This window comes from Thunnus maccoyii, chromosome 2, assembly GCF_910596095.1.
Source record: "Thunnus maccoyii chromosome 2, fThuMac1.1, whole genome shotgun sequence".
Classification (NCBI taxonomy): Eukaryota; Metazoa; Chordata; class Actinopteri; order Scombriformes; family Scombridae; genus Thunnus; species Thunnus maccoyii.
Window position 1 is genome coordinate 21771704 of NC_056534.1, and position 25945 is coordinate 21797648.

Genomic DNA, 25945 nt, shown 5'->3' on the forward strand with positions numbered 1-25945 from the left:
ACATACATGTAGCTGACACATACAGTACACATACTGGATTTATGCTCACCTTTGAACGCATTTACAAAATCACATCTACAGTGCCTACAACTCATTACTGCTAGCTCACAATACAACACTCCCCATTATTGCTAGTGGACCACACATGCTGTTATATTCATTAGGGTTTATTGGCCCATGCTGAGAATGGCACCACTGTGCGAATCAAACCCTGCAGAGGCCACACAACTACACTGTTTTCCTCCTATTAGGCTGGGCTAGTAAGAGAGCACTTCATGTAATATTCAAGCACTGCAGACAAATCACTGTCCCTTCCTCCTCTCCTAATAGCTTGTAAGAACAACAGACACAATGCCATGCTAGACAGAAACACACTCTAGCCCACAACATGCTGCTCACAGAGGGGGAAAAAATGATCAGAAGGGTGTCACATGACTCTTGTTTGTGAGCATTGTTGCCTTGTAGAAAGAAAATGCTAGGTTTATATCCAGTGGTCAGCTGTCACACCTCTGTATGCAGGTGAATTTGAAACTCTGAACTATCTGTGGGTGTGTATGTGTTTGTCTATACAATGTGTGCTAGTCCTGTGATGGACTGGTGACCCTTCAACTGTGTATCCCACCTCTAGCCCAATGATGGATAATGGATGGATGGAAAAATAATTACAATGTTTTACATATTCAGAAATGAAAATGTTTATAATTTATGAAATAAGTACAATTAATGCAGTTCAGGGCTTCCCATAGTGTGCTGTTCTTCAATAAATATTTGATTAATAAAACTGGATCCTGTTTATTGGACCACATGGAAGGAGTCAGATCCAATTTTCAATTAAAGACTGTCTGACCCTATTTCTTCTTTCAGTGAAGAAATAACCTGATTGCTTGAAGGTCAGTATTCAGTACCGAAGCTTTCCATTCTCTTCTTGTGGGAAGCTTCAGCTGGAGAGCTACTCACCCTGAGCTTTCTTCCAAAGACGATGACTTTTCCTCGTGTCTGTTCTTTCCTGAACCTCCACTCCACCAGGTTCTGGCCATTCTCTCCTGGCAGGGTCATGTTGCGTCGGGCTACAGTTGGGTTGGCAGCGCCTGGATTCAGGTACAAAAAAGACGAGAAGACAATACTTAATACAGTAGCGAAAAATAAATCTAAAACAGAATATGCAAGTCAAAGTTCAATCTTTAAAGCAGTAAATATGTGCTGTACACTTAAGCATCAGCATGACATCTGCTGTGTGTGTAAATATTAGAGTAGAGCCTGCTGCCTGCTTAGTTTATTTGATGACATACTTTTGAGTAACTCTCTGTAAATAAATGCACACTTTTTGATGCAAGTGGATGGCGGGTCATCCTAATCATGCTAGTACTGTAATACAGTGTTACTGATGTATTTCTTTATCAAGGTAAATACACTTCAGCAGATTTAGTTGCTCAAATAGAATCTAACACATGACAGCATGGATTTTGATCATTTACAGAGGCCATTAGTCTCACTGCATGGGCTATAAAGAGCCCTGCATGCTCACTGCTTGTTTGTGAATGAGTGTGGAAAGATGATGGGCCGAATTATGGAAGTGCTGTAATTGGTTTACTGTTTACTGTTATCTGCACACATTTTATGTTTCCGTTTCAAAATTCGCACAGTATACGCTGAGGCTTTCTATGGCTGAACTGACCAATGAAACAATTCCCCAAAGCTGTGGAATATTCTTTTTATTATGCTGTGGTTTCAATCTTCTAATGTTGCCCATTTAATACAATTCTAATACTTTTAATTGCTATGAAAGCATGCAGTGTGTTTTGGACCTTGATACAAAAATCAACCTGCAATCCATCACTGTGAACATCACTTCTGTATTTACTGTTGTGAAAGTTATGCAGTTTGGTAGTTCAGCTGCAAATGCAGGCTTGTAAATCTGAAATGTCAGCACTATATTACGATGTAATGATAACAAAATCTTGACACAAATATAAGCAGACACATTTGTTGCGATCGCTGTTAGTATAACTAGCACAGTTGAAGTCTCTATAAGATGATTTTTACACATTCAGGTTTGGTTCTGATCAGCAACAATGTAAAGTATAAATGATTTGCAGTAAATTCACTGTGCGATGAGATCAAAGGCATTCAAATCTGATATTTTCTGTTATTATTTTGATGTTTTCTGATACAGTGCAAATCAAACTGCGAGCTGAAAACACTGTATCATCAGAGCTGGACAGGCAGCAGCTTGTACCAGAACAGAACAACTGAAAAAATGACACAAACAGGCCCATCAAATGGTGTTTACCTGCAGAGGGTCATGTTGGCATCATGGAAAAAGGCCTTTAAAACAGCATGTGACACCAAAACTCTTGACTGAAAACCATTTCCATGGAAATCTGGGACATGGCGTATTGAGCAATTTTCAACTCATAAGCATTCACCATGTAGAGAGCCTTTGTTCAATGCTTTACACATACAGTGTAAATCAAAATAAAATCATCCAACAATAACAAACATGAAAGCTCATACATTTAGGATAATGTGCTCAAAGCGGCTTACCTGCTAGTATATGGGGCTCTGTCTGATAGTGTGTATCCATCCCGTTGGCATAGATAACCCTTAGCGAATGGTCATTACCCACCTGGTAGCTGTTGCGAAGCTGGTCTATATGGGAGACAGATAGAGGGACATACATTTATCATGAATGACCCAATGCATTTATTAAAACCACTGATCTGAGGGTGAAGGAGAGGGAAAGAAAGAAAAGGAGAGGAGAGCAAAAAAGTACAAGAGAGCGAGGGAGTTAAAGAGATAAGTGGAAGGAGAGAGAACAGTACAATTAATTTCCATGGGCAGTGTTTGAACCTTCTAATGGAGCACAGAGCAGGTATTAACATCCCACTGCCTCTTTTAATTAGGCTCCCCTTGACCTCTCGCAGGACTAATGGCCATGAGTATGAGTGTGTGTGTGTGTGTGTTTGTGTGTGTGTGTGTGTGTGTGTGTGAATGAGTGAGAGAGAGAAGGAAAGTCTTTTTAGTCTGTAGACATTTTAAGTTCTTCTTCCTTCCATCTGATACAACATCAGGTAAATATAATTCCTCTTCAATTGATTGTCTTTTTAACAACTAATCAAAGTAGTTCATAATAAAAAAAACTAATAGTATGTTGCATTGATGTGGAAAAAAACACCCATCTTTTTTCCTCCAAATTTTATTTCTGCACAATCCAGGGCAGTGGAGGCTGGTCCATAGAGGCAGAGGAAGTTGCTCCTCCTCTATTTTTTGAGAGGCAAGAGGGAGATCAAAATATAAAAAGGAATGTTTGGTTGAAATAAACCATTATCAAATCTCAGTATTATTTATAAAAAAAAATTTTCTCTCTTCTTTGGAAAAAATCCATTATTGAAATTCTGTTTAAAATGCTTCAACAGCAACACCTGCAGGGCAGGAGGAGAAAGAGCAGTCTGCATGAAGTGGTGGTGGGGGGCAGTGGGGGAGAGTAGGGGACAGAGGAGGATGGGTGCCTGCTGTCCTCCGCAGGGCGAGATCATGAACGTATTATAAGAGCTGGATGTTGGACTAAAAATGGCGCCCACTCAGTCCAATAAAAACTGCTCGCCTGGCGCAAACGCCAAAAAAAGTTTCTAGCTTCCGGGTTTGCTTCCGCGTTGTGCAGCCCACTTAATATGTGCAGTAGTGTTCCCCCCCTGGCCCCGCCTGTGAGTTCCAGCTCGGCCCATAGACTTTACATTGTGATGTTTACCTGCTGTTTAATGTGCTGCAGCTGAGCAGCTAATTAGCTATGTAGCTGCTAACTGACATTAGCAGTGCACTTTTCCCCGGTGAATGTTAGTTTTGTGGCTCGTTCAACAAGCTGCAGGACAAGATGTGTGTTCATGTTTCTAAGTTATCATCAAGTTTTGATGATGTGGACACAGGCTGTTTCATTCACTACCGTGTTTAAAAGAGGAAGGTATTATGCTTCATATTACCATTTAATTTAACAATAATTGAGCATTGAATATTGATTATTTTTTGAGTCACCAGCCGCCACTGATCCAGAGACATTATATCTCCAGCAATTATTGTCAAGTCTTTCTATCTTCTGAGTTCTGCAAGTTTGAACTCAAAATCATTTTGACCAAATTTTTCCTCAATTGTTATCTAGATTTGATAGCAACTTCAAAAGCTTTCTTTTAACACAATCAAAGTATAATTACTTATGTATGAAAGTATAAAACAAATTTTCACCAGTATTTTCCTTCTAAGCTCTAAAAAATTCTATTTTACATAAACAGGGGAAAAAACACAGCCTTGGTTGGCTAAACTCTTGGTTTGAATTATCTGGGGTCAAATAATAATTTATTACAGATATTTTAACCTTTTAAATGTGTCTAAAATGTAATTCCTGCAAACAGCGATGTCAGTGTTTTGTTAGTTTATGGATGGTATGTGTATGTTGTGACTTCATTTTGTGAAGGGAATCTGCTGGGTGGAGCTAAACCTTCACTCCCAACTGCCAACATCAATTTTCCTGCACAAAAGCAAGCTTTTGCAGTACACTATGAATGGGAAGAGACAGCACACTGAACAAACCAGTCTTATTAAAGTCAGCCTATACTAATGCATGAGCATTTACTGTATTTGTCCATGTAGAGCATCAGGAATTGCATTACCCACACGTTCACATCTTTTACAAAGCAATAAACAACAACATTAAAATGACAAAACATAGCAGCTATATTACCTTGTTTACCATTTCTGGGCTGCACCTAGACCTAATGTGATTTCACATTTCCTACACCACTTGCACACTGGCACATTGTGCAGTTTTGATGATAGTGAGGAGGTGAAATGATAAATAATGTACGTGAATTGATGGAGAGGAATGCTACACTTGTCGATGGCTTTGAATAACTTATTACATTCCAATCAATACTGCTCTGCTGTGAGGGAGAATCTACTCTATTTTTCCCCACACTCCAGGTACATGTAGCTCACTCTGAAACAAATCACTACCAGCCACTCGAGGCCTTGCTTCAACTGGCTCATTAGTTCAGATTTAACAAGGGCATCAGTGCTAAATTATTGTTTTCCCTTGCCGTTTAGGCTGAATGTTTGACGTGACGGATGGTGAGGATGGAGAAACTAGCATTTTCTTTTTGCAATTCCCCTCAGTATCAAGTCTAGACTAAAATGGAACCAGAAACAGAAAGTCAAAAAAGTATTCAAGCACACACCAGGATACTAGGAGAGACACTATCTATTAAGGGATTACATTAAAAAACAAAAGGAGCTAACTACGCATTTTGCATGTTGCTTCATCAGATTCACTCTGTCCACGTAGTTCGCTCCTTTTTTTTTTTTAATGTAAATGTGTAGTTCACTCCTTGCACTGATCAGTACACTGATCAATTGTTGTTGAAATGAGGGAAACAAACAAGACAATTACTGCATTTGGAATTGTGTGTCACTGGGTTTTTAGAGAGAAATCTGCATGTTTCCTTTATTGCACAAAACACAAACTTTGTCCACAATCTCAACAGAGTACAAACCTTACAAACTTCAGAAATTTAACATTTATTGTAGGGATATTTTATTAGATGTCATAAGACTGGAAAGGGTTTCATGATATTGTGTGCAAATGCAGCATTAAATGCGGCACATATTAACATGATTACATCTGTACATTATCAACAAGGACTCATGAGCACTTTGGCTTGGAAACAGAAAATTAAAAAAAAATACCCTGTTTAAAAAGAAAATGTTGCTAAATGTGCCTTTTTGGTATGGATTAGAACAAAGGCATGTATATTAACCATGATCAGTACAGTACTACAGTGGTCCTGTGGTACATTCACCAGAGCCAGAGGCTACAGTGACTTGCGTTTTCAGAAATGCTTTCCCTTTGCAGAAATAAAGAACGTTATGCACTTTATACATTTATCAGTTTTGCATTGTCATCTATGCATTTTATTTTGAACGTTGGTTCACAAACTCATCACTGTAATTTGTATGTGTTAACTGGATGGACCTCACTATGAAAGAATATTCATGTACACCTTTTCATTTTTAAAACCGTTCTTGGTAAACTTCCTTCCTATTAAATAATGATTAAATAAATAAATAATGTGGAAGGCAAACTGAATATAAAATGTCATTATTTGGCTATTGCTCAAAAAAAGCAGGACTGGTGGAGGCACTGAAGGACTACAAAGCTGGATTTCTAGGATGAAGTCATGTCTATAATGGTGTTAAGGGAGGGTTTCCTGTCAGAGTGCTTTGTAAAGGAGATTGTTCTAACTTTTTCAGCCACTGTCTCTTGACCCTAAGACCACGCCAGACACATATCAATGATGACCCAGAACTTTAAAGTTCCATGAAATATGTACTGTGTCTCTTTACTAACCTCAGCACTGCATCAACTACTACTTTCTACCAACTACTACAGCAGCTGTAAGGCACAAACCTTGCATCTTCTTTCATTTCTTCTTTTCCACAGTGACTAATTTCTATCTGAATCACAGCCTACCCTCAGTGCTCTAAATGTAAACCAGGCGAGAAGCGCTTTCTATTTCTGAAAAAATGTTGAATACTCACACTTTGTTTCTACAGGGACAATATCATTGAGTATGATTCTCATTACAAATGAATCACAAAATAAATGGTGTCACAACACACACTCTCTTGCAAACTTTCTCCATCACTCTCTTGCATGCACACACACACACACACACACATAATTGTGTAAGCACCTTACCCTGCACCAGAGTGTAGAAGGAGTCTATCGATGACAGGTTGGTTGTTATGGAAACATCCTCATCCCTTCCTGATGTCTCAATGTCTACAGCAACAGCCCCTGATGACATGTCGCCATGGAGATTGGTCACCACGCCGGTGGGGAAGGTCACATTAGTCAGACGACCCTCACTGTCATAGCTACCAGGACAGTGACGATGAAGAGAGAGAGAAGAGTACAGGGACATTGGTTACCATTACTGTAATATGCTTTATGGATACCCACACACATGCGGCCACAGCCAGTTTCTTACAGCTGAGTGTGCTGCAGCTGTTTTTAGTGGAGTTGTAATTTAAATGAACTGAATCTATCCAGCAGGAAGCAGAGTTTTGAACTAATTTAAATTAGAAATAATATTTAAATTGTCTCCTGTGTTTATGTCTCCTGTCAGAAAATGGTTCAGGGTACGCTGGTCCTACAAAAGAATATGTCTAGACATCTACTTCTGCCAGAATTGTTATTTTCTGAAGGATTAATTCTCATTAATTTGGTTATTAGACTTGTAGACGGTTCTTGAAATTTAAATTCCATCCATCCATCAGCTCATTCACAGTACAGACATACACTCAAATATAAACAAAGCAACACTGCTCACTCATAGAAAGTAGTCCAGCCTATTTGGATGCTCTTGGTAGCTAGTAAACCACTGTTGCCATGGTAACTAAACAAGACCAGCTCCTGACCCTGAGCTGTTAGAGTCTTCAGACCGCCATTAGTCCCGATGGTCAGCCAGATGACCTATACATGACAAAAAAAAACGGTTACATGTTCAGATTCTGTCAATACAGCCACAACTTTACTGTACAAATCTGAGTCAGTGCTGAAGAGACAAAATTTCTAAAAAAGTTTTTTTTTTTTTTTTACAGCCTTTTCTGGATAATGTTAAATGTTTCTGTTGCGTTACATGGAACCTGGGAAAAGTCTAGCCTAACTCACCTGATTGTCTGGGGCGACCACACGTACAGGCATCCTGTTGGTATCTCTACGGATACGAAGTGTGTTCCCGCTGCTGTCAGTCACTGCAGTTACATCTTCCTCATTGCTGAGAGTTAGAGAATTGAAAAAAAAAAAACAGTGAGTGAGTAAACACATAAACAATGGGAGAGAATATCTGTTCAATTCCACACACACCAACCTGTAGCTGAAGTTGTATTTATAGTCTCCAGTGACCAGGGACATGGTGAATTGGTGAGTCCCATTTGTATCAAACACATAGAGCTCCTGAGAGGCTGGAGAAGCCACTTCATAGGAGCTAGGACCTGAAGCCAGAGAGCCTGAGGACAGACAGAAAGACAGACAGACAGAGGGATATTAACTTTCTGTATTTAAGCACTGAACCTTGATTTAGCATCCATATGCACATACAGAAACTAACAAATCCATTTCTCAGTACACTTCTAAACAGACCCACACATTATAAAATGACAATATGGAATTCCAATGAATTATACATTGGATGGTGATCATGGTTGGTGTACAGCACACTTTCTGTCCCAGGTGTAAGTCCATATGGTGCACATTCCTTGGCATGCATTTGAATGTAGACACCTCATGACATTATATAAAGTCTACCATAACGTGACAACTGCGAGAGGGAGGGTGACTTACAAGCAATTTGGGGTGGGATTTAAATTTCTATTCAGAACTTTTAAGAAGATTTTTTTAAATTCAAATATTTTGGCTCAACGAATACAGAGAACTGTATATACATACCAGTGGGTGGTTGGTTGCGTCGTATGGCTCGAATGCGGATGTTTCCCAGATCAGCCACGTAGAGTGTCCCATCCGGAGACACCACCAAAGAAGAGGGACAATTAAGCCTGGCGTCTTTAGCATAGCCGTCTCCTGTTTGGTAGCAGTCACAGTTTGCATCGTTCTGCAGGACCGAAGGATGCAGGGATAGGCAGAAGTAGAAAACAAAGAGAAAGGAGGTGAGAGAGAATAATTCAACTTGGTATGTGTTATAGAGACAGGCGGGCACCACCAAAAATTCAACAGGACCACAAATTCTCATGAATTTGATATCTTTTATTCAACTTCATTATTAATACATTCAATGGGCAGATACTACCTGCTGTAACTGTACCATTATATCATTCTGCATTGTATTGTATTGTATCTACATGTAATGTAATCTATGTAATTCTTTACACATTTGTTATGAACTGAAGTGGCTTTGGTGTGTTGATGGGAAAACAAGCTATTCTACAATGAAAGAATTAAGATTAGGACATGAAATAATGATATGAAACAAGGACACTGAGGACTGAACATGACACTTTTCTGTGTGAAATGACATACAGTATGTGAAGTAGCTGTGATATAGTACCTTGCAGTCACAGTCAGATAGTGCTCCAGCAAGATGGGTAATTTCTCCATCAGTTGACACCTAGTGGAATGATGGCCAGAAACACACATTTAAACACTAGGGAGACAGAATTGAAAAATAATGGCACACTGAAATCATTTAATTGGCTGATGTGCCTGCATCTGGGGTTCAAATCAGGCCTTTGTTATATGTCATCTGCTACCAGAAAGTCAACACTTTGCAAAAGAACATTCTCAAAGACATGAATAAAATAAAATCAACAGACAGACTGATATCTGATGTACAGTCTTGTCATCTAGTATCCTGATTTTTACTTCACTACCTGATGTGGAAGGACATTCCAAGCTGAAGCTCACCTGTCGAATGCGGTGGATTTTCTTTTCATCTGTCTCTGCGATGTAGAGGACGCCACTGTAGGACAAGGCAATGGCTGTAGCTCCCTCTAGCATGGTCTGGACTGCTCTCTTGCCCATAGTGTATTCTATACCAGGTACTTGGCAGTGCATGGGACGACCTGCCACAATACGAACCTGAACACACACGAACACATACACACACACACCTCAGTGTTCTGCGACACATCCTATTATTAATTGTTTGGATTTTTATATTTTACCCCAAAAAGGAAATTTACTGAAAAATGAATAATGTGAAAATCCAAAACTAGTAGCAGTACTGTCAGTGTGGGTTTACTGTAGACAATACCTGTCTATTCTCAGTGATCTGCAGTACTACATTGTTGTCCAGGACATAGATGGAGTTATCCATGGGATTGATAGCTAGATCTGTGGGCCATTCCAAACGAACCTGGATGTAGAGATGACAGAGGGGAGGGAGGAGAATAAGTTTCACACAGTTTCATAAAACTATATTGTATATAGTTATACTAGTGATAGTATTAATTCTACTACTGTACTGATGTACAGTGTAATTCAAACTTTTTTTTTGTCTGAGTGACCCATGCATTGAATGGATCAGTGCCAAAGGCTTAATGGCACTGTTTGATAACCACAAAAGTTTTAAAGATTATCTATATAAAGACAAACATTTTTAATTATGTCAGAGTTGAAGAGCACAGCCCATGGCGAGGCCAAGTGAGAACAGAGGTCTGCTGCCTTAGTAAAGACTGGCAGAGATAGACTGGAAACATACAGGGAGAGAAACCACTTCAGAGAAAGTTGCTGATGGCCAATTCAACTCACCTAAAAACATGTGAGTGTTCTGTTCAAACTACAGTGGACTGAGAGGACATTTGCAAAACATTAATAACAAAGTATAAAAAACCCACACTTTACAGTCGAGAAATGGAATTTACCAACAAATTCAGAAACATGTAATACTTTCCTAATTTAAATAACCACATGAAAATCATTAAAAGTTTTACATAACAGTAGCAAAATGCTACAAACCCACTTTACAGCAGAGAGGAGGAATTTCAGTGATTCTTGGTCATGACCAAGTCCAGTAATCATGTTTATATACCTGAAACTGCACAGACAAAATGGTCTAATCATTAAGTTTGATCATTTCAAAGCTAACTGGTCAAATCTAAATGTAATCGTTCCTTACATTTCTTAGATTAACTACAATACCAGTCAAAAGTTTTGTCACACCTTCCCCTCACTTTGAATGACAAACTGTGCCCAAACTTTTGACTGGTACTGTACTATAAATAGTATATACAGGACCTACTGCACCTATAATATGGGCTGTTTCAGACACAGCATCTACTGGTCTACTAAATCTTCACATGGTTTAAACCCTGATATGATGATGCATTAAATCGATCTACGAGGAGTAATTGTAAAGGGCATTCAAATGCATATTATGGTGACTGTATGCTTGAAAATAGAACACCATGAAGCTACAAAAAGAGCTGTGAAACCTGAGGATGTGTGGGCTGCCGGTTCATTTATTTCCAAAAGTGAACTCTGCAGGTCAACCAGATAACTGTTAGAAGTCAAACTGAGCTTAATACTGCAGAGAAGGACATACAGTCAAAGTTCAGTAAACTTCAACTCTGCAAGAAATTCTCTAACTACCCTGCTCTGCCCACACACACACACACACACACACACACACACACACACACACACACACACACACACACACACACACACACACACACAGGGCAAGTGTCAAGTGTTAGACCTTCAGGAAAGCAGATGAAACAGGACTTAATGCGTGTGTGTGTGTATGTGTCTGTAGTGTAATATTCTTTTCATTCTGAGATCCACATCATGTTATGGAAGATTGTTCTTTCTCACTCTAAAAACAAGGTGTAAAAACAAAAGAAAGTACATCTATCTCACTCCCTCTTTCTCTCTTCGCCTCTCTCTGATAAGTTTCTGATATAAATTGGGGAAAAGTCAGCAAATGTCACCAGATATAAATCTATAGTTGTTGAGATTTAAAGGGCTCTTTTTCCTCTAATGGCACATCAGAGCACCTAGAGCCACCTATCAACTGAATTAAATCACTGTTTTGCCCATTTTGCAACCTTTTCTCCAATGAATCACATACATGTGTGTGTATGCAATTTGGCAATAGCATCTTTTACATTCGCAAAGAACATTTAGTTCCAGTGCAATAGTGTGACATTGTTACAGCGTAATCAAACATTACAGACAGGTTATCAGGGTGGATGGATGGAATACATTCAGGTGCATTTTACCTGTCTTATGTGCATGCTGGTATCACATGTCAGAGGTCGTGCAGAGGTCAAGTCATTACTACCCAACACTGTGGAGATAATTCCATTGCGATCCACTTTCCTGATCATAGTCCCGTCCACAAAGTAGATCAAACCATTTTTGTCAACCGCAATCCCTGTGTAGAGTAGAAACATATGCAGATTATAAATACATCAGCTGCAGCATGTAAAGACAAAGGAGTCAGGATTATGCAGCAGCAGATAATGAAATAAGGACACAGTTAAAAAACAAAAAAACATTCAATAAGAACATAGGAAAGAGACCCTGAGTGTATTTAAAGAAAAGCAACTAGGATTGTTATATGTATGGAAAGTACCATATAGATGAGCAGAACAGCAGCTGTGCAAATTAAACTGAAAATGTTTCAAAATATATTTGGATGTTTGACATGGCATATGACACGGTATACCCATATCTACTAATATCATCAATAATTCTAAGAGGATACATGTGGCTGCGAAGTGAAAAAACTGTCATTCCATGCAAAACCTCCGCAGACGTCAGGGACTCAGTCCTTCCGTAGCTTAAGGGTCCCACCAGTTCACTGTCAGTTACTGTTTCCGACTGTTTCCTTCAGAGGACAACAGTTGTCCTAGAGATTCGGAGCACCATGGTAACCAAATGTGTCATTTCCTCCCGAGCTTATTTAATTTAAGGTGCTGCGTGTTGGCTTGTGGGGATTCTGCACCAGTTTCTTTTTAGGGACACCGCTTGTTGGCTGCTTCACCACATTGTCATAGTGCTGTGGCAGAGAGGGCACTGCTTATAAAGGGCAAGAAAAGACTGTTGATTGTTTATGACATGACTGGACCTCCATGCCCACAGATGTTTTGCAAAGCCAAACGTCTTTCCAACTATCCACACAGTTGTGCTTCATGTGTCTAACCACAAAAAAAATTCCCTGAAATACACGAGAGCCTCATCTACAAATTTCGCCAAATTTGAAAAAACTGAACATAAAACAGTTGCAACAAATACTCTTAAGACTATTTGTGATATAAACAGCTCTGAAAAATGCAAAGATGCAAACAGTGTGCAAAATTCTGTTAAGAATTCTGTGTGAAGAATTTACAATAAACTCAGGCAAAATGTGAACAAATCATGCGAGCACAAGTGGGGAGGTACATAAAATGAAATGGGTTCTACTTATCTCTTGGCAGTGAAAATTTAGTACATAGAGACACTTTACTTCAGATTGGTCTTTGTGAGAAATACACTTAATGCAGTGCAGCAAAGCAAATCTTCATCAAGTAGGATTATATTCTGGGAATTACAAATTTATATGAAATATGCTTGTAAATGACAGATATATCACATAAAACTTATAACAACACAAACAAATAACAAGAGATTAAACAATATATATAATTTCCTGATCATTGCCACATTTGAAAAGATGTCAGTCTAAAACATTTCCCAGAATGGCACTATACACAAATCACAACCAAAACCAATTTAGCAGAAAGGCTAGTCTGCTGTTTGTACACTTGCAAACTGCTTTTAGAGGGAATATGGAAGAGTGAAGGAGTCCAAGGTCTGTATTTAACAAGCATCTCAGAATAAACTACAGGAATCACACTAAATGTTTGACTAAAAAATAGTCCAAGTCATATTCAGAGTAAGATATACAGTACCAGTCAAAAGTTTGGACACAATGGGAAGGTGTGTCCAGACTTTTGATTGATACTATAAGTCACACCACTTGTTGTTCTATGACAAACAACTTCATGAAAAGTTTAATGACATTTGCCGTGCTGGATGCTGTGCTGTTTAGCCAGTACCCCTAACATATGTCTTTATTTTTAAGAAGCCAGTAGGCCTATACCTTAAGCATGAGCGAGCCTTGACTTGACTGTAGTATCCTGAACAATGCAATACTTACAATTATACAGTGTATTTTGATACTGTTATGTCCTCATGTATAACTTGGAGCAATTATGTTATGCTAACTATTAATGACACTGGCATATACAAGGGAGCCACCAATTTGTAATAATTCTTTATTTAACCAAGTTTATGGTCAGGAGCATTATCAGACTGTGTGGAGTTTTGAGGTGCAGTAAACTCAGTCTCAGTTGTGAGGGACCCAAATCATCACTGTGGTAGCTGTGTTCGCTTGTTAAATTGGGTGTGTGTGCACAGGTCAAACTTTGTGCCCCTGTGTAAAAATTGTGTTTTAAGAATACTCCTCACTGACTATGTTTACATGCACACTAATATTCCACTATTATTCTGAATATGACAATATTCCAAATTTGATACAGGTCATGTAAACAGCATATTTTGTTTGGATATTCCAAATTAAGCCTTATTCCGAATACAGCATTTTCCAATCAAGGCATGTGGGATATGCCGATATTTTTCAGGTTTTAGGAGCATTCTTTGGACTACAGCTCATTTGGAATATGCGTCTTAATCTTTATCAATTAGGGTTTTCACAACTGTTTGCACACGGACTCTTGCCTGTTTACGGGCAGCTCTGTGCGATGTAAACAAACCAACTAGCCAACAGTTTGCAAAGCTGGAACAGTGATGTATGATGGGCTGGTTGAGTAATGCACTCCTGCACAGGCAAAATAACATATGCTGGAACAAGAAGGCAAACAGAGGAGAGGAATGAGAGGAGAGTGGAGAGCTGTTCAGGAAAGGCTTGAAAAACAGGGCGCACCTTCTCAATGATGGGGACGGAGGGGACTCGTTATTATCCTGACATTCAGCCATGCACTGATAGTGACAACTCAGTGTGATGCACCAAAAACATTAATCAGTGTAGTAAACATCATGGGACAACCTAGGTAATGGATGTGCCTGTAACTATAAATTTATATTATCAGTCGTATCAATATCCTCATGCTGTGAATATATTTTGTGCTTGTAAACGTAGTGAATGAGGTTATGAGACAGGCCTAAATAATAATAACTAGCCTAAGCGTGTGTGTGTGTGTGTGTGTGTGTGCGTGTGTGTACGCACCTTTAGGTCCCAGCAACTGTGCTTCTGTAGCTTTTCTTCCATCTCCACATCGCGCTTCATCAAATGGAGGACACTGTTCACCTGTGCCGGCCACTACCTCTCCGTTACCTAGACACACACACACACACACACACACACACACACACATTGTGCATTCATTGCACTTTTAACTGCAAACAGCATTTAAATCATTTCCAATTTCTAAAATGAAACAGAGGCTTACTGATGAGATCACGGGCACCACTGAGCATCTTGGGTCGGTAGATTCGGCGCGAGTTGGTGTCTGACACATACAGCTGCCCTGTTACTGGATCAGTGGCTAGATAGTAACGGTGAGCAGGGTTGTTGCTATGGACAAACAAGAAACAAGAAAGAACTGGTTCAGGAGGCTATGATGTCAGTATCATTGACATCAATAAAAAAAACAAAAAAAACGTTAACATTAAAAGGAATACAGCTAGTACTGAGAACAGAAACCGACATCATCCATGTGTCCTTGGCAGATTGTTGCCTCCAGTTCACATGCCAGTTCTCACATAATCCAAAGTGTGACTGGAAACATGACACATTTCAAGAGACAAGATGCCTTTTTGTGCTTTGTCCTAGCATGTTCTGTGTATATATCTTCATTAGCATTTTATAATAAGTACATCCCGTTTATGGGGATTCAAATCACAGCTTATATAACACTGGTAACCAAACAATATATGTCTCCTCTTAATTCATTACCTACATCTCTATCCTCCCCACAAGCTACCCCACACCCTACCTGGAAGCAGTCCTAGTATGTTAAGATCCTTCTACCACTGCATTGTGTATTAATGTTAGTGTGAAGCATCAGACCAATAGTCAAAAACAAATAAATGCCAATGGGTTATACGCTCACATGAAAATCACCATCAATGGGGCAGAATTACACTTTGGTTTCTGCATCATTATAATGGGGAAATGAAGGAGACGTTCTAGAGCTGATGATAATGAATAAAAGGAAGGTTGATGAAGTGAAAGCCAAGAAACTGGTGTTAATTTACTGCCAGTGGTGTACCAGGTGGTTGGTGTTGGTGTGTGTACTGTATGTGTGTGAGACAGAGAGGGAATAAGAGGCAGACACAGAGAGTGTGTGTTACTATTTCTGTGTACATGTGTGTATTAACAGGAGGTCTGTCTGTCTGTAAGTCTGAACAGAGCTACATAGGTGTGATGGGCCATCACTTGTCTGTAACACACTCTTAATGATGCCTGCCACACTGTCATGTAAAATCCATCACACACACACACAAGCGCACACACACACACACACACACACACACACACACACACACACACACACACACACACACACACACACAGGCATGGATACATATGTACTCGCCTCTGGCAATAAGTGGTTGGTGATAATCTGCAGATGATCACAGGCTGTTAGTTAAGACGGCTAAAAATAGACAAACTGTGTGTGTGAGAGAGGAAGATAGTTTGTGTTTTTCTGTACTTGTGAAGCCCAGCATGCCTTTTTGATTTCATTTAACATTTATTTAACCAGATACAACTGAAACTTCAAAGATTCAGGATAGGCAGCACCGAAGATCAAATCCATGGTTTCAGAAAGACTCCAAAACATTCGAAACAAATACAGTAGCACAGCACTGTAAGGAAAAATTAATTAAACTCAGTGAGTCATTTGACTCGCCAGAATATGGTATCAAGGCAGTCTGTTCTATCTCACACAGGCTCCGCCCTCCACTGGACTATATGGGTAATACTCCAATCACACGCAATTGCCCACTGAAATTTGCATGTATGTGGCTGGCCAATCAGGACGCGCAATTCATGTCTGCTTAGTGTCAGCACTGTCTCCCGCTGTTTTCGCCGCTACCCTTCACGAGATGATGAGGGTGTTCTTTTACTTAGATGACTTAATTGTCATGGCCAAGTCCAGAGAATGGGCCATTTTCCACAAAGCCAAGTTGGTGCTGCACCTAACCCGGTTAGGCTTCGCCATCAACTGGAAGAAGAGCACCCCCCATCCACGCCAACAGGCGGAGTATCTGAAAGTTTTGTTCATCTTAGTCAGTCTGCGGGCCATTCTCTTGGAAACCAGATGGACGGCCCTGCAGCAGGCAGGTCATGTGCAGTGGGAGAGGTTTTCTCCGTTCTACAGTATCTGGTGGGGAAGGAGCTGTCTCATGCCAAGTGTTTGCAGCAGCAAACCTCCTGTCATGGGGGCTTTGGTGACAGACCTGTCTTCACCCACCCCCTTGTGAAATGTTTCTTACAGGGGGTTAGGAGACAACATGCAGTGATGCGTGTCTCTGCCCCCCAGTGGGCACTACTCTTGGTGCTTGAGGCCCTTGTGAGTGATTCCTATGAGCCTCTCTGAAGGCGTTGTCATTCAAGACAGCTTTGCTGCTTACGCTGACCTCAGCTAAGAGAGTGAGTGAGCTGTGTCCCCTGTCGGTTCACCCCAGCTGTCTGCTGCTTCGTGGTGACCACAGCGTGTGACTACTTTCACACCGAACCCCTCCTTTGTTCCCAAGAACATAAGGAGTTCACTTAGGTCGAGGCATTTTGTCCTACACCCCATGGGGATGTCAGGGAGGCATCTATTGTGCCCAGTGCGTGCATTGGCATGTTACCTTGAATGTATAGCCCCCATTCAGTGTACTGAACAGCTGTTCATGTGCTATTGAGAGGGAGTGGCTGGTAAAGCTCTATCCAAGAAGCACCTAGCTAGTTGGCTTTGTGAGTTCATCTGTCAAGCCTACGGGCAGGTGGGTAAGCACCCCTCCACCGTGGTCTGAGTGCATTCCATACATGGTGTAGCAGCCTCTACTGCCTTTTTCTGTGGGGTGAGCGTTGAGGACATATGCACGGCAGTGTCTTGGTCTACAGGGCCAGGACAGGGCCGTTCATAAGCTTCCATTACTTGGACATGACTGGCACCTTGACAAGGTCCATGCTCACAGGGGCGACTCACAGGGGCAACTCACAGGGGCTCACAGGGGCTCACTGTGTACATGCAAATCTCAATGGGCAATTGAGTGCCTATGCTTGGAGGAGAGTATTACCCACAGAGTCCAGGAGAGGGCTCCGCCTGTGCTTATAGAACTAGGGTTACAATATCATAAGCTTCATTTCCACCTGTCTGCAAGACCTATTCTGTTAATTAAACACAATGACATCCTGATGATACGGCCTCTACTTTTTTTCCATTTTCATTTTCAGAATTTAAACATTTAATAAGGTTCATTTGTTCAGTTTTATGGTCCCAGTGCCAAGAAAGCAACTTGTGAAGACGGATTAGATGACAAAGCCTATTTTAGACACGCCTCAGTGTGTGTGTGTAAGTGTGTGTGTGTGTGTGTTTAGTAGAATGCACAAACACACAGCCTGAGGATGCACTTGACATGTGGATGCCACTTGATCATCTTAACATGCCAGGGCACATTAAAAGATGTGACTGAACAGGAAATAGATGCTAGGACAGTGGACGGTGGGAGTGATAAACAAAAGATGGGGAAGAAAAAAGGAGAAGTAAGACAGGAATGAGGGAAGGACGCAGAGCACAGGACAAGAGGACGACTGGGGGGACGAATGACTGAAAAAAGAATGAAGAAAAAGGACAGAAATAAATGAGGAATAAGGAAAAAAGGAGGGAAAGACGGAGGGGAATTATGGCTGTAAAATGAGAGAAAAAAATGAAGGACACAGTGAATGACAAAAGGCTGAGAGAGGAGGAAAGAACTCGAGCACGAGAGGATAAAATGAAACAATGATAACAGCAAATGAAACAGAATACAGAATCAAGATGGTGTGAATAAGTAAACATGAAGGATGGGCTGAAGGTGGTAAAAAAAACTCTGTAAGACGACTAGTCCTCCCGAGAGGAAATTGTCTTTTAATTAAAAAGTGAAATTTAATTGAAAACTACATTTGGATGAGTCAAAAAAATGGAATCCAATCATTGTGTCTTGCCAGTGGCAAAGGAGCTCCAGGTATGGAGCTTCCCTGTCTGTGCAAGAGGAGATATAGAAGAGGAAATAACTGAGTTAAGCTTAATTTTCAGAAGGAAGGAAAGAGAAAAGGAGGCAAGGAGACAGACCAGCAAATCTTAATGTATTTGCCCAAATCACACAGTGGGAATAGAGGATGCAGGAACTGTCATTTTGATGGTGGATGCATCGTTGATATATAAAAAGCATACGACCCCAGTAAACCAAATTAAACTTTAAGAATTTATCCAAATAACTCAAGTCAACTTCATTTAACTTCATAATTTAGATATTGGTAGTGGTATTCAGATCCTTTACTTAAAGGCAAAATATGTAATTTCTGCCACTGATGGTCTTTCAATCAAAACAACAACAAAAGACGGAGTGTGATGATGTTGTGAAGTAGCATGGGATCATGGGAGTTGTTGTCTTCATTGTTAAACAACCAGCTTCTCCTGGATAGGATTACTTCAGTGTTCATCATTGAACCAAGCTGCTGCTAATGTTTGCTCAGCTCGTTTTTCTGATAACTTAAGACACAGACATTCAACATGTTACTGGGAGCTGAATTATCCACAGAGGTCTCCTCCTCTCCAAAACAAACGTACACAGGAATTAAAACCGTAAAAACACTACATAAAAGCAGTTTTACTTAAAAAATTGGTGTTTCTCTGACGCTGTTGGAAGAAAGAGGACAGGAGGGGCTGCTAGTCGAGATGCTGCTAACGTTTGCTCAGCTTGTTTCTCTGGTAACTTAAGATCCAGATGTCTGATGACCAAAATCCTTCATCTGGTTAAAAGATACTGTTAAAAACGACCAAGATCTAAAAAGATTATCATAAAAATGTGGCTTACAGCTGAATAAAAGTCCATTTATGACAGTTTCTGGCAGGCAACCAGAACGGTGACGTATTATCTTGTATGCGTACACTCTTTGTTAGATGCCACTGTGGCGGACAACCACAACATCAATGTATGCATCTTGTGTGCGTATATTCTTTGGTAGAGGGGGTATGACGCCACTGACAGGTGAGCAAATGAAACGGACTGTTTGATTAAATTATGGATTTCTCTGGGTTTGAAAATTGTTGGAAACATTTGGGATAATGTATGTACACAACTCAACAAAATATATAACATAGGCCTAGTTGTTTTTAGACATTTTAATGCAGAATGGTTACATATATAGCTTTAAGAAAAAGTAGAAATACCACAATTTAAAAATTACAAGTAATTTTGCAGTTCTACAGAGCTCTACTGAGTGTTTTAACCTCTTTCAGCTTATTATTTTGTTTTTTTATGGCCTGCAACTCCACTCTCATCAACCTTGTTTCCGGCCAAAGCATGCAGCTGTTTTAAGTGGTAAAGGTCTGAAAGAACCATGCTACATGCTCCATGCTGAATGACAGATGGACAAAATTGGCAACTAGATCATAAGAAAAAGAAGCTAAAGAGCCAGATATTTTTCTCTGGAGCTGGTTTAGACCAAAATAGAGGTAAAGAGAGTGAATATTCGACAGAATAGCAACTCCAAATGATTGCTAATGTTGCTCTGGGTCTGCTGGAGGTGTAAATAACTATGCAAACACAAACTGTTTGCTAACAGGTGATGATTTGTCAGATGTTGTGTTTACAGGGTGTTCTGCTGCCCCTAAGTGACCAAAAAATCAAAAAGAAAAATCAATTAATGCAGCTTTCATTGGTAGTGTTAGTAACATCTAAAAGAACAGACTTGGTAAAAACTGAATAGATTATTTATAAGTATATCTTAATTAGTGTCTAATCAGCTGAAAATAATAATTGTTGTGTTTTCGTTACCTCAGAGATAAGCCCTTTATATCTACATGGGAGCGGGTCCCCCTCCACGGTAGCTGCCATGTTGCATCACCATGTTTCTACAGTAGTGCAGAACGGACAAGTCTCACACTGGCTCCAGTGAGGGCCTTGTGCGTTTTAGATTCAGTGGACGACTACCGGAAATGCACCGGTTTTAAAACGAAGAAGAAGAAATCTTTTTGAAATCAAAATCTGATAAATGGAGGATCATACTTATTTAGAAAATCACAGAAGCGTGAAATGTCGTCATTAAAGAAACGAAAACACGAAGAAGCTAAACGAAATCGGGACAAGCAACGGCATAAAACGAGGATAAACCCAGATGGAAATCCCTGATGGGAGAAATGTTTGCAGACTGACGCCGAAACGCCGCCACGTAACGTTAAATATTAGCACACTTTAGCCTCAGTTTGTGGCGATTTATTCATTTTCTGTGGCAGTAAGACAACACATTGACTGATAACTAAGATATTTAGCGCTGGTTATGTGCTAAAGACAGTAAGTCAGAGTAATGAGTTAATGTGAAAGATAAACTGAGGAGAAGTCTGCTCATCACCGAGTTAATACATCCTGTGAATTTATATTTATATTTTTCACAGTGCTCCATGATTTCATTGTTTGCTCCTAATTTGTCATTTAGGAGCACATGTACACATTGGGAGGCAAAGTTAGCTTATAGTCCAACACAAATAACGTTTTCCCCGTTTCAATGTTGAAAAACATGTAATTGAAACCAGAGTTTTAATTTTACATTTATCAGTCAGAAGTGGAATTTTTCTGTTATTTATTTTGGTGTGTTTATCCAGGCCAGCCAAGGCTCCCAGCATCTTAGGACATAACATAATGTATTACAAGGGTTTGCGACTGTGTCATAAAGCACTTATTTTCCTGATGTTGCTGTTGTTTCTCCAGCTATGAGAGAGGTCCTGTAACATCGATGCATGGTATTGCCTTTATCTTCATCCTAAAGTGACTGTATAATAGGTCAGGGGTATTTCACCATGTACCATTGATGGCTGGGAGTACGTTGGTTTTCATTACAACCAAAGACAACAAAAGTTGATTTCACTGAATCGCTACTTGTCTCTGACTGAAATTGTGTTAATCAAATAAATAATCTGATCTAGTCTGTTGTTGGGATGAAAATCTGCATGGAATAAGGTTGAACAGTTTCTGGTGAGCACATTAGATAGATAGATAGATAGATAGATAGATAGATAGATAGATAGATAGATAGATGATTTATAATAGTAAGTTCATTAATTTGTGCTGTTTTATTTTTCTCAGGCACTATGGGTTGGCATTATTCACCATGTCTGTGACATTCACACCCGCCATATCAGAAGTATTGCAGACCAAGTCAGGAGAGGTCTAGGTAAGTGATACACATTTGTTTGCCTATGTAGCATATTAACTTACCCTGTAAGTCCTACTCTTGGTTAAATAACACTATTTTCACATGTACAACTGTATAAAATGTATGAAATACTAAATTAACTCTATGTGTAATGGTACTGTCTTCCACAGAAGCAGTTTTCCATGCAGCTGCTGCTCTACACACAGCTCCTGGAGCAGATGAGGAACAGCAGTGCCAGTGAATCATGTGTGTTGTTCCTGCCATGAGAGCATCTTCATCCAGAGCAGTAAATTGAATACCTTTAGTGTGGTATTGGTCTGACCCTTGTCAGCTATTATATGTGCAGCAATTTGACTGCTGGAAGCTGATCAGATAAGTTTAATCACACTGCTTTTAGTGTTGAAACAGACTAATGATTTGATAGATTATTCTGTCTTTATCAGAATCAACTCTGAAGAACACTGAATAAGCTGTCAATATGTTTGTGTTTGAACAGTAAAAGCTGCATGTTTATGTTATCCTTTTATTGTCCAGATTGAAAAGGATGTCCAAAAATGTTTCTGTTAAATAAAAGATATTTTTATTACAAATGTCATTATTCTTAGTGTTGTTTTTTATATTTTTATTTTGTGGTTCAACAAATTTTGTTTAGCATGATGTTGCTAATGTTAGCTTGTATTACCAAAACAATAAAACACTCATAATTGCTATCTTACTTGTGAGCTATAACCTATAGTATTATAGACTTAATCCTCATCGCTTGACTTGTTAGAAATGTTCGAAGTTGTTGTGGACGATGACATCTTCAGCAAATAGCTTCTTGTCCTTGAAGGCCACCGTAGCTTCCGGAATCTCTCCAAAGTCTTAGGGAGGGGAGGGATGAGCGGCGGAGTGCTTCAATCTAGAACCTCACCGTTAGAGGCCGCTAAATACCACACATATTACACACTGGACCTTTAAGAAGCTAAGGGAAGCTTAGCTTCCCTAAATTTATCACTGAAATAATTTAACCTTCCACAAAATCATGATTTTTTTGGGCAGTAACTACTGGCAAACATTAAAACCTCTCCCTAAATTTACTGCTGGCTATTGTGCACCCTACACTGCATACTGATAAAGTTGAAATAATGAAAACGTCTATTTCAGCATTTCGGTGGTTGGAAAGACAGCAACATGTTATGTAGCTTCGAAGTTAGTGACAACCTGACCGGGCTCACTTAAGTCGAACTGACCTTTAAGGTGGATCAGCTATTCCCATTTTAGTGACAATCTCAGTTGCTCCTCCGAGTTTGGCTCCGCCCCACCCCTCAAGGGTTAAGTAACTGTACATGAGTACTTACAGCAAGATGTCAAATTAAGTTCCTCAAAATTGTAATGAAGTACATTACTTAATTAATGTGTGTAGTTACTTTCCACCACTGCAAGCTATCACAACATTTTAAACTGCTCATACTCACAAGAAATTCTGCAATTTAGATTATGCAAAAACATTCAGAATTTTTTTTATGTGAAACTATAAATGTTTGAATAGTAACTGCTTGCTACCTGAAGCTGTGCATGATCATATTTCCTTTGACGGCATGTTCACTTTCACAATTATGAATCACCTTGAATGCGTTTAAAAAGGGCTATGAGGATGGGACTGGGAGAGGGAGGGATAAAGAGACTGAAATATAAAACAGAGACAGAAGAAAGACCAGTAACCACACCCAACATGATCTCCACCCCACCCCCTCCCCACACATCTCTCCTTGGTAGGTCTCCTTGCTGGGGGCTGCTGCTAAGGTGATGACTGTGCCGTTTATCTGAGCTGACAACAGAAGAATAGGCTCCACTTCGTGTGAACACTTGTCAAGATTAGAGAGGGAAAGAGAATTAGACTGAGGGCGACAAAACCTCCCCATTCCACCCTGTTACTCTGACTGCAACATTACTGCTGATCACAGTTTAAGGGTAATTCCAGTTTCACACACATTTAGGTTAACAACCCCACAGTTGAGTCTTTTCCTGTGCAATGGGGGATTATTACTAACATTTCAGCTGCCAAAACAACAAAAATAAGACCCTGGTTTTAATTAAGCAGAATATCCTTTAAGCTAATTTACTAATGGATGTGAAGATGGTCTGTCTGGTTGCATGTCATCTATCTGTCTGGCACACTTGACACTCCTCTCTCCTATATGTTCAGCTTTAAAACACTCATGGACTGAAGGAAGAAATCATAAGTGCAAAATTAGCTTGCTAACAGCCTGATACAGTTCAATGTCTCCTTGATGTACTGTGACCTTGTGCTAAGGACTTCAGTGTACTCAAGTCTGAATGCTGCTAGGAATGAGCAACAATAACTACTCTTATTGAAAAGACAGATAGAAGGACGGCAGAAGTGTATAGACTGGAGTCTGGTGCATATGTTGACAGAGGGATGAAAAGATGGTTAAAAGTTCGAAAGGATTAGTCACTCTTACCTATGTCTGAAATCTTTGTTTCTTTAATACAGTGCAAGCAAAGGAAGGAAAAGAGAGAGAGGAGAGTTAGTAGAGAGTTTGGTTCTTGATAGGTGTTATGACAAAATCAACAGAAGGACATTTACTGGAAAAAGAAAGTCAGAAGTTGTAGAACAGAAGTTGTAGTCAAAATTCAAAATTTGAAACATGCTTCACAGACATCAATGGGAAAAGATTTTAGATGGCTGTTATAATATGAGTTGTTGAGAAATAAGCACTCCAGATTTTGCCAAAGGCATGTTTCTAAATTCAGAACACTAAACTAAACAGTTTTTTCCTCCTAAATTCAGAGTGTTCTTTAATCTTTTAGCACTCTGGCACAAGAGTAAGTGCTCAAATGTTTATTACTGTGGTGGCAAAGTGTCCAATCTGGCCATGCATTCATCCCTCTCTTCCTTTGAGTTTTCAAGCACTGCTTCAAAGTCCTCCAAGACCAATGATGTGAAGTTGAACAGTTGAGTGCAGGAAGGAAAGATGCCCAGAAAAGCTGAGGCAGATTTTAATTAAAAACCAAGGAAACTCAAGTCAATCAGATTTTTATTCTCACAAATGTTTTAGGTCTTATTTAGTTTAACTCAAATCCATTAAAAATTATGCATTTGCAATGACACGACCTGAGAACCTGAGAAACGTGGATGGAATGCTTTTGGAGAGGCTTTACTTTAAAAGGAATCATGAGTTCTCTGAGTGAGACCTTTATCTCATTGACAGAAGGATATCTATTCTCTGGATAATGTTCAAATCCCTGATGCGGCAGCAGCAGCCATCTTCCCTCCCTCCCCTCTTACCTCAGCTCCATGACACTGGTAACATTCCCAGAGGGGAAGATCCTCCTGATGTAGTTGAAGTCTCCAACGAAGATGCTGCCATCTGCTCCACAGGCCAGAGCCAGGGGCGCCAGCAGCTTGTTGCCCTCCGCCTGCCCATTACAGCTGGGGCAGGAGATGCTACGGCGACGTCCATTTCCTAGGAGAGGATGTCCAAATCCATTTTTACAGACTTCAGTAGTTGGTTTGAACAAGTTGGGAGCCAATTCTGTATTCATTTTAACATGCCAGGGTACTGAACAATGTCCTCTTAGAGTCAAGCAAAGACTGTGGAACAGCTTCACTGTCTACCATCGCAAAGACAAGATAGTGTGAACCTCCAAAGGCATTACGCCCAAATGGTGAAGCTCAAAACTGACAGGTAAAAGGAAGTGGCTGGTGACACCATGTGTCAGACCAACAGTAGGGTTAGCACTGACAAGCACTGCAGTGCATAACGGAATGTCAAACTGGTAAAAAAAAAAAAGGGGAAAATAATGTATTTCAACTAAACACAAAGAAAACTGCTGTTATTGAATTCTATCCAAAAGTCTTAGATTCTATCAAAATATAAAGTGAATCATGTTTTTAGAAACAATATATGGCCTCTGGATACAGATTGAGATATCATTATTGATGAGTGCATAAAGAAACT

At 39.8% G+C, this 25945-nt stretch overlaps 1 protein-coding gene across 6 annotated transcripts in view; it reads right to left on the bottom strand.

Moving 5' to 3' along the window:
• Positions 1-25945, bottom strand: part of tenm3 (teneurin transmembrane protein 3) — a 369694-nt gene that overhangs the window by 24917 nt on the left and 318832 nt on the right. For 5 of the 6 annotated variants that reach the window (XM_042397853.1, XM_042397889.1, XM_042397870.1 and 2 more), the window contains 15 exons: positions 25273-25450; positions 24446-24466; positions 15022-15146; positions 14799-14906; positions 11788-11942; positions 9819-9920; positions 9470-9643; positions 9114-9173; positions 8498-8660; positions 7920-8058; positions 7721-7826; positions 7380-7522; positions 6746-6924; positions 2545-2649; positions 958-1088 (listed from right to left, as the gene is read on the bottom strand). In XM_042397853.1, coding sequence (XP_042253787.1) covers positions 958-1088; positions 2545-2649; positions 6746-6924; positions 7380-7522; positions 7721-7826; positions 7920-8058; positions 8498-8660; positions 9114-9173; positions 9470-9643; positions 9819-9920; positions 11788-11942; positions 14799-14906; positions 15022-15146; positions 24446-24466; positions 25273-25450 — 1889 coding nt within the window. The remainder of the gene's footprint in view (positions 1-957; positions 1089-2544; positions 2650-6745; positions 6925-7379; positions 7523-7720; positions 7827-7919; positions 8059-8497; positions 8661-9113; positions 9174-9469; positions 9644-9818; positions 9921-11787; positions 11943-14798; positions 14907-15021; positions 15147-24445; positions 24467-25272; positions 25451-25945) is intronic. The other variant, XM_042397897.1, reaches the window with a different exon arrangement.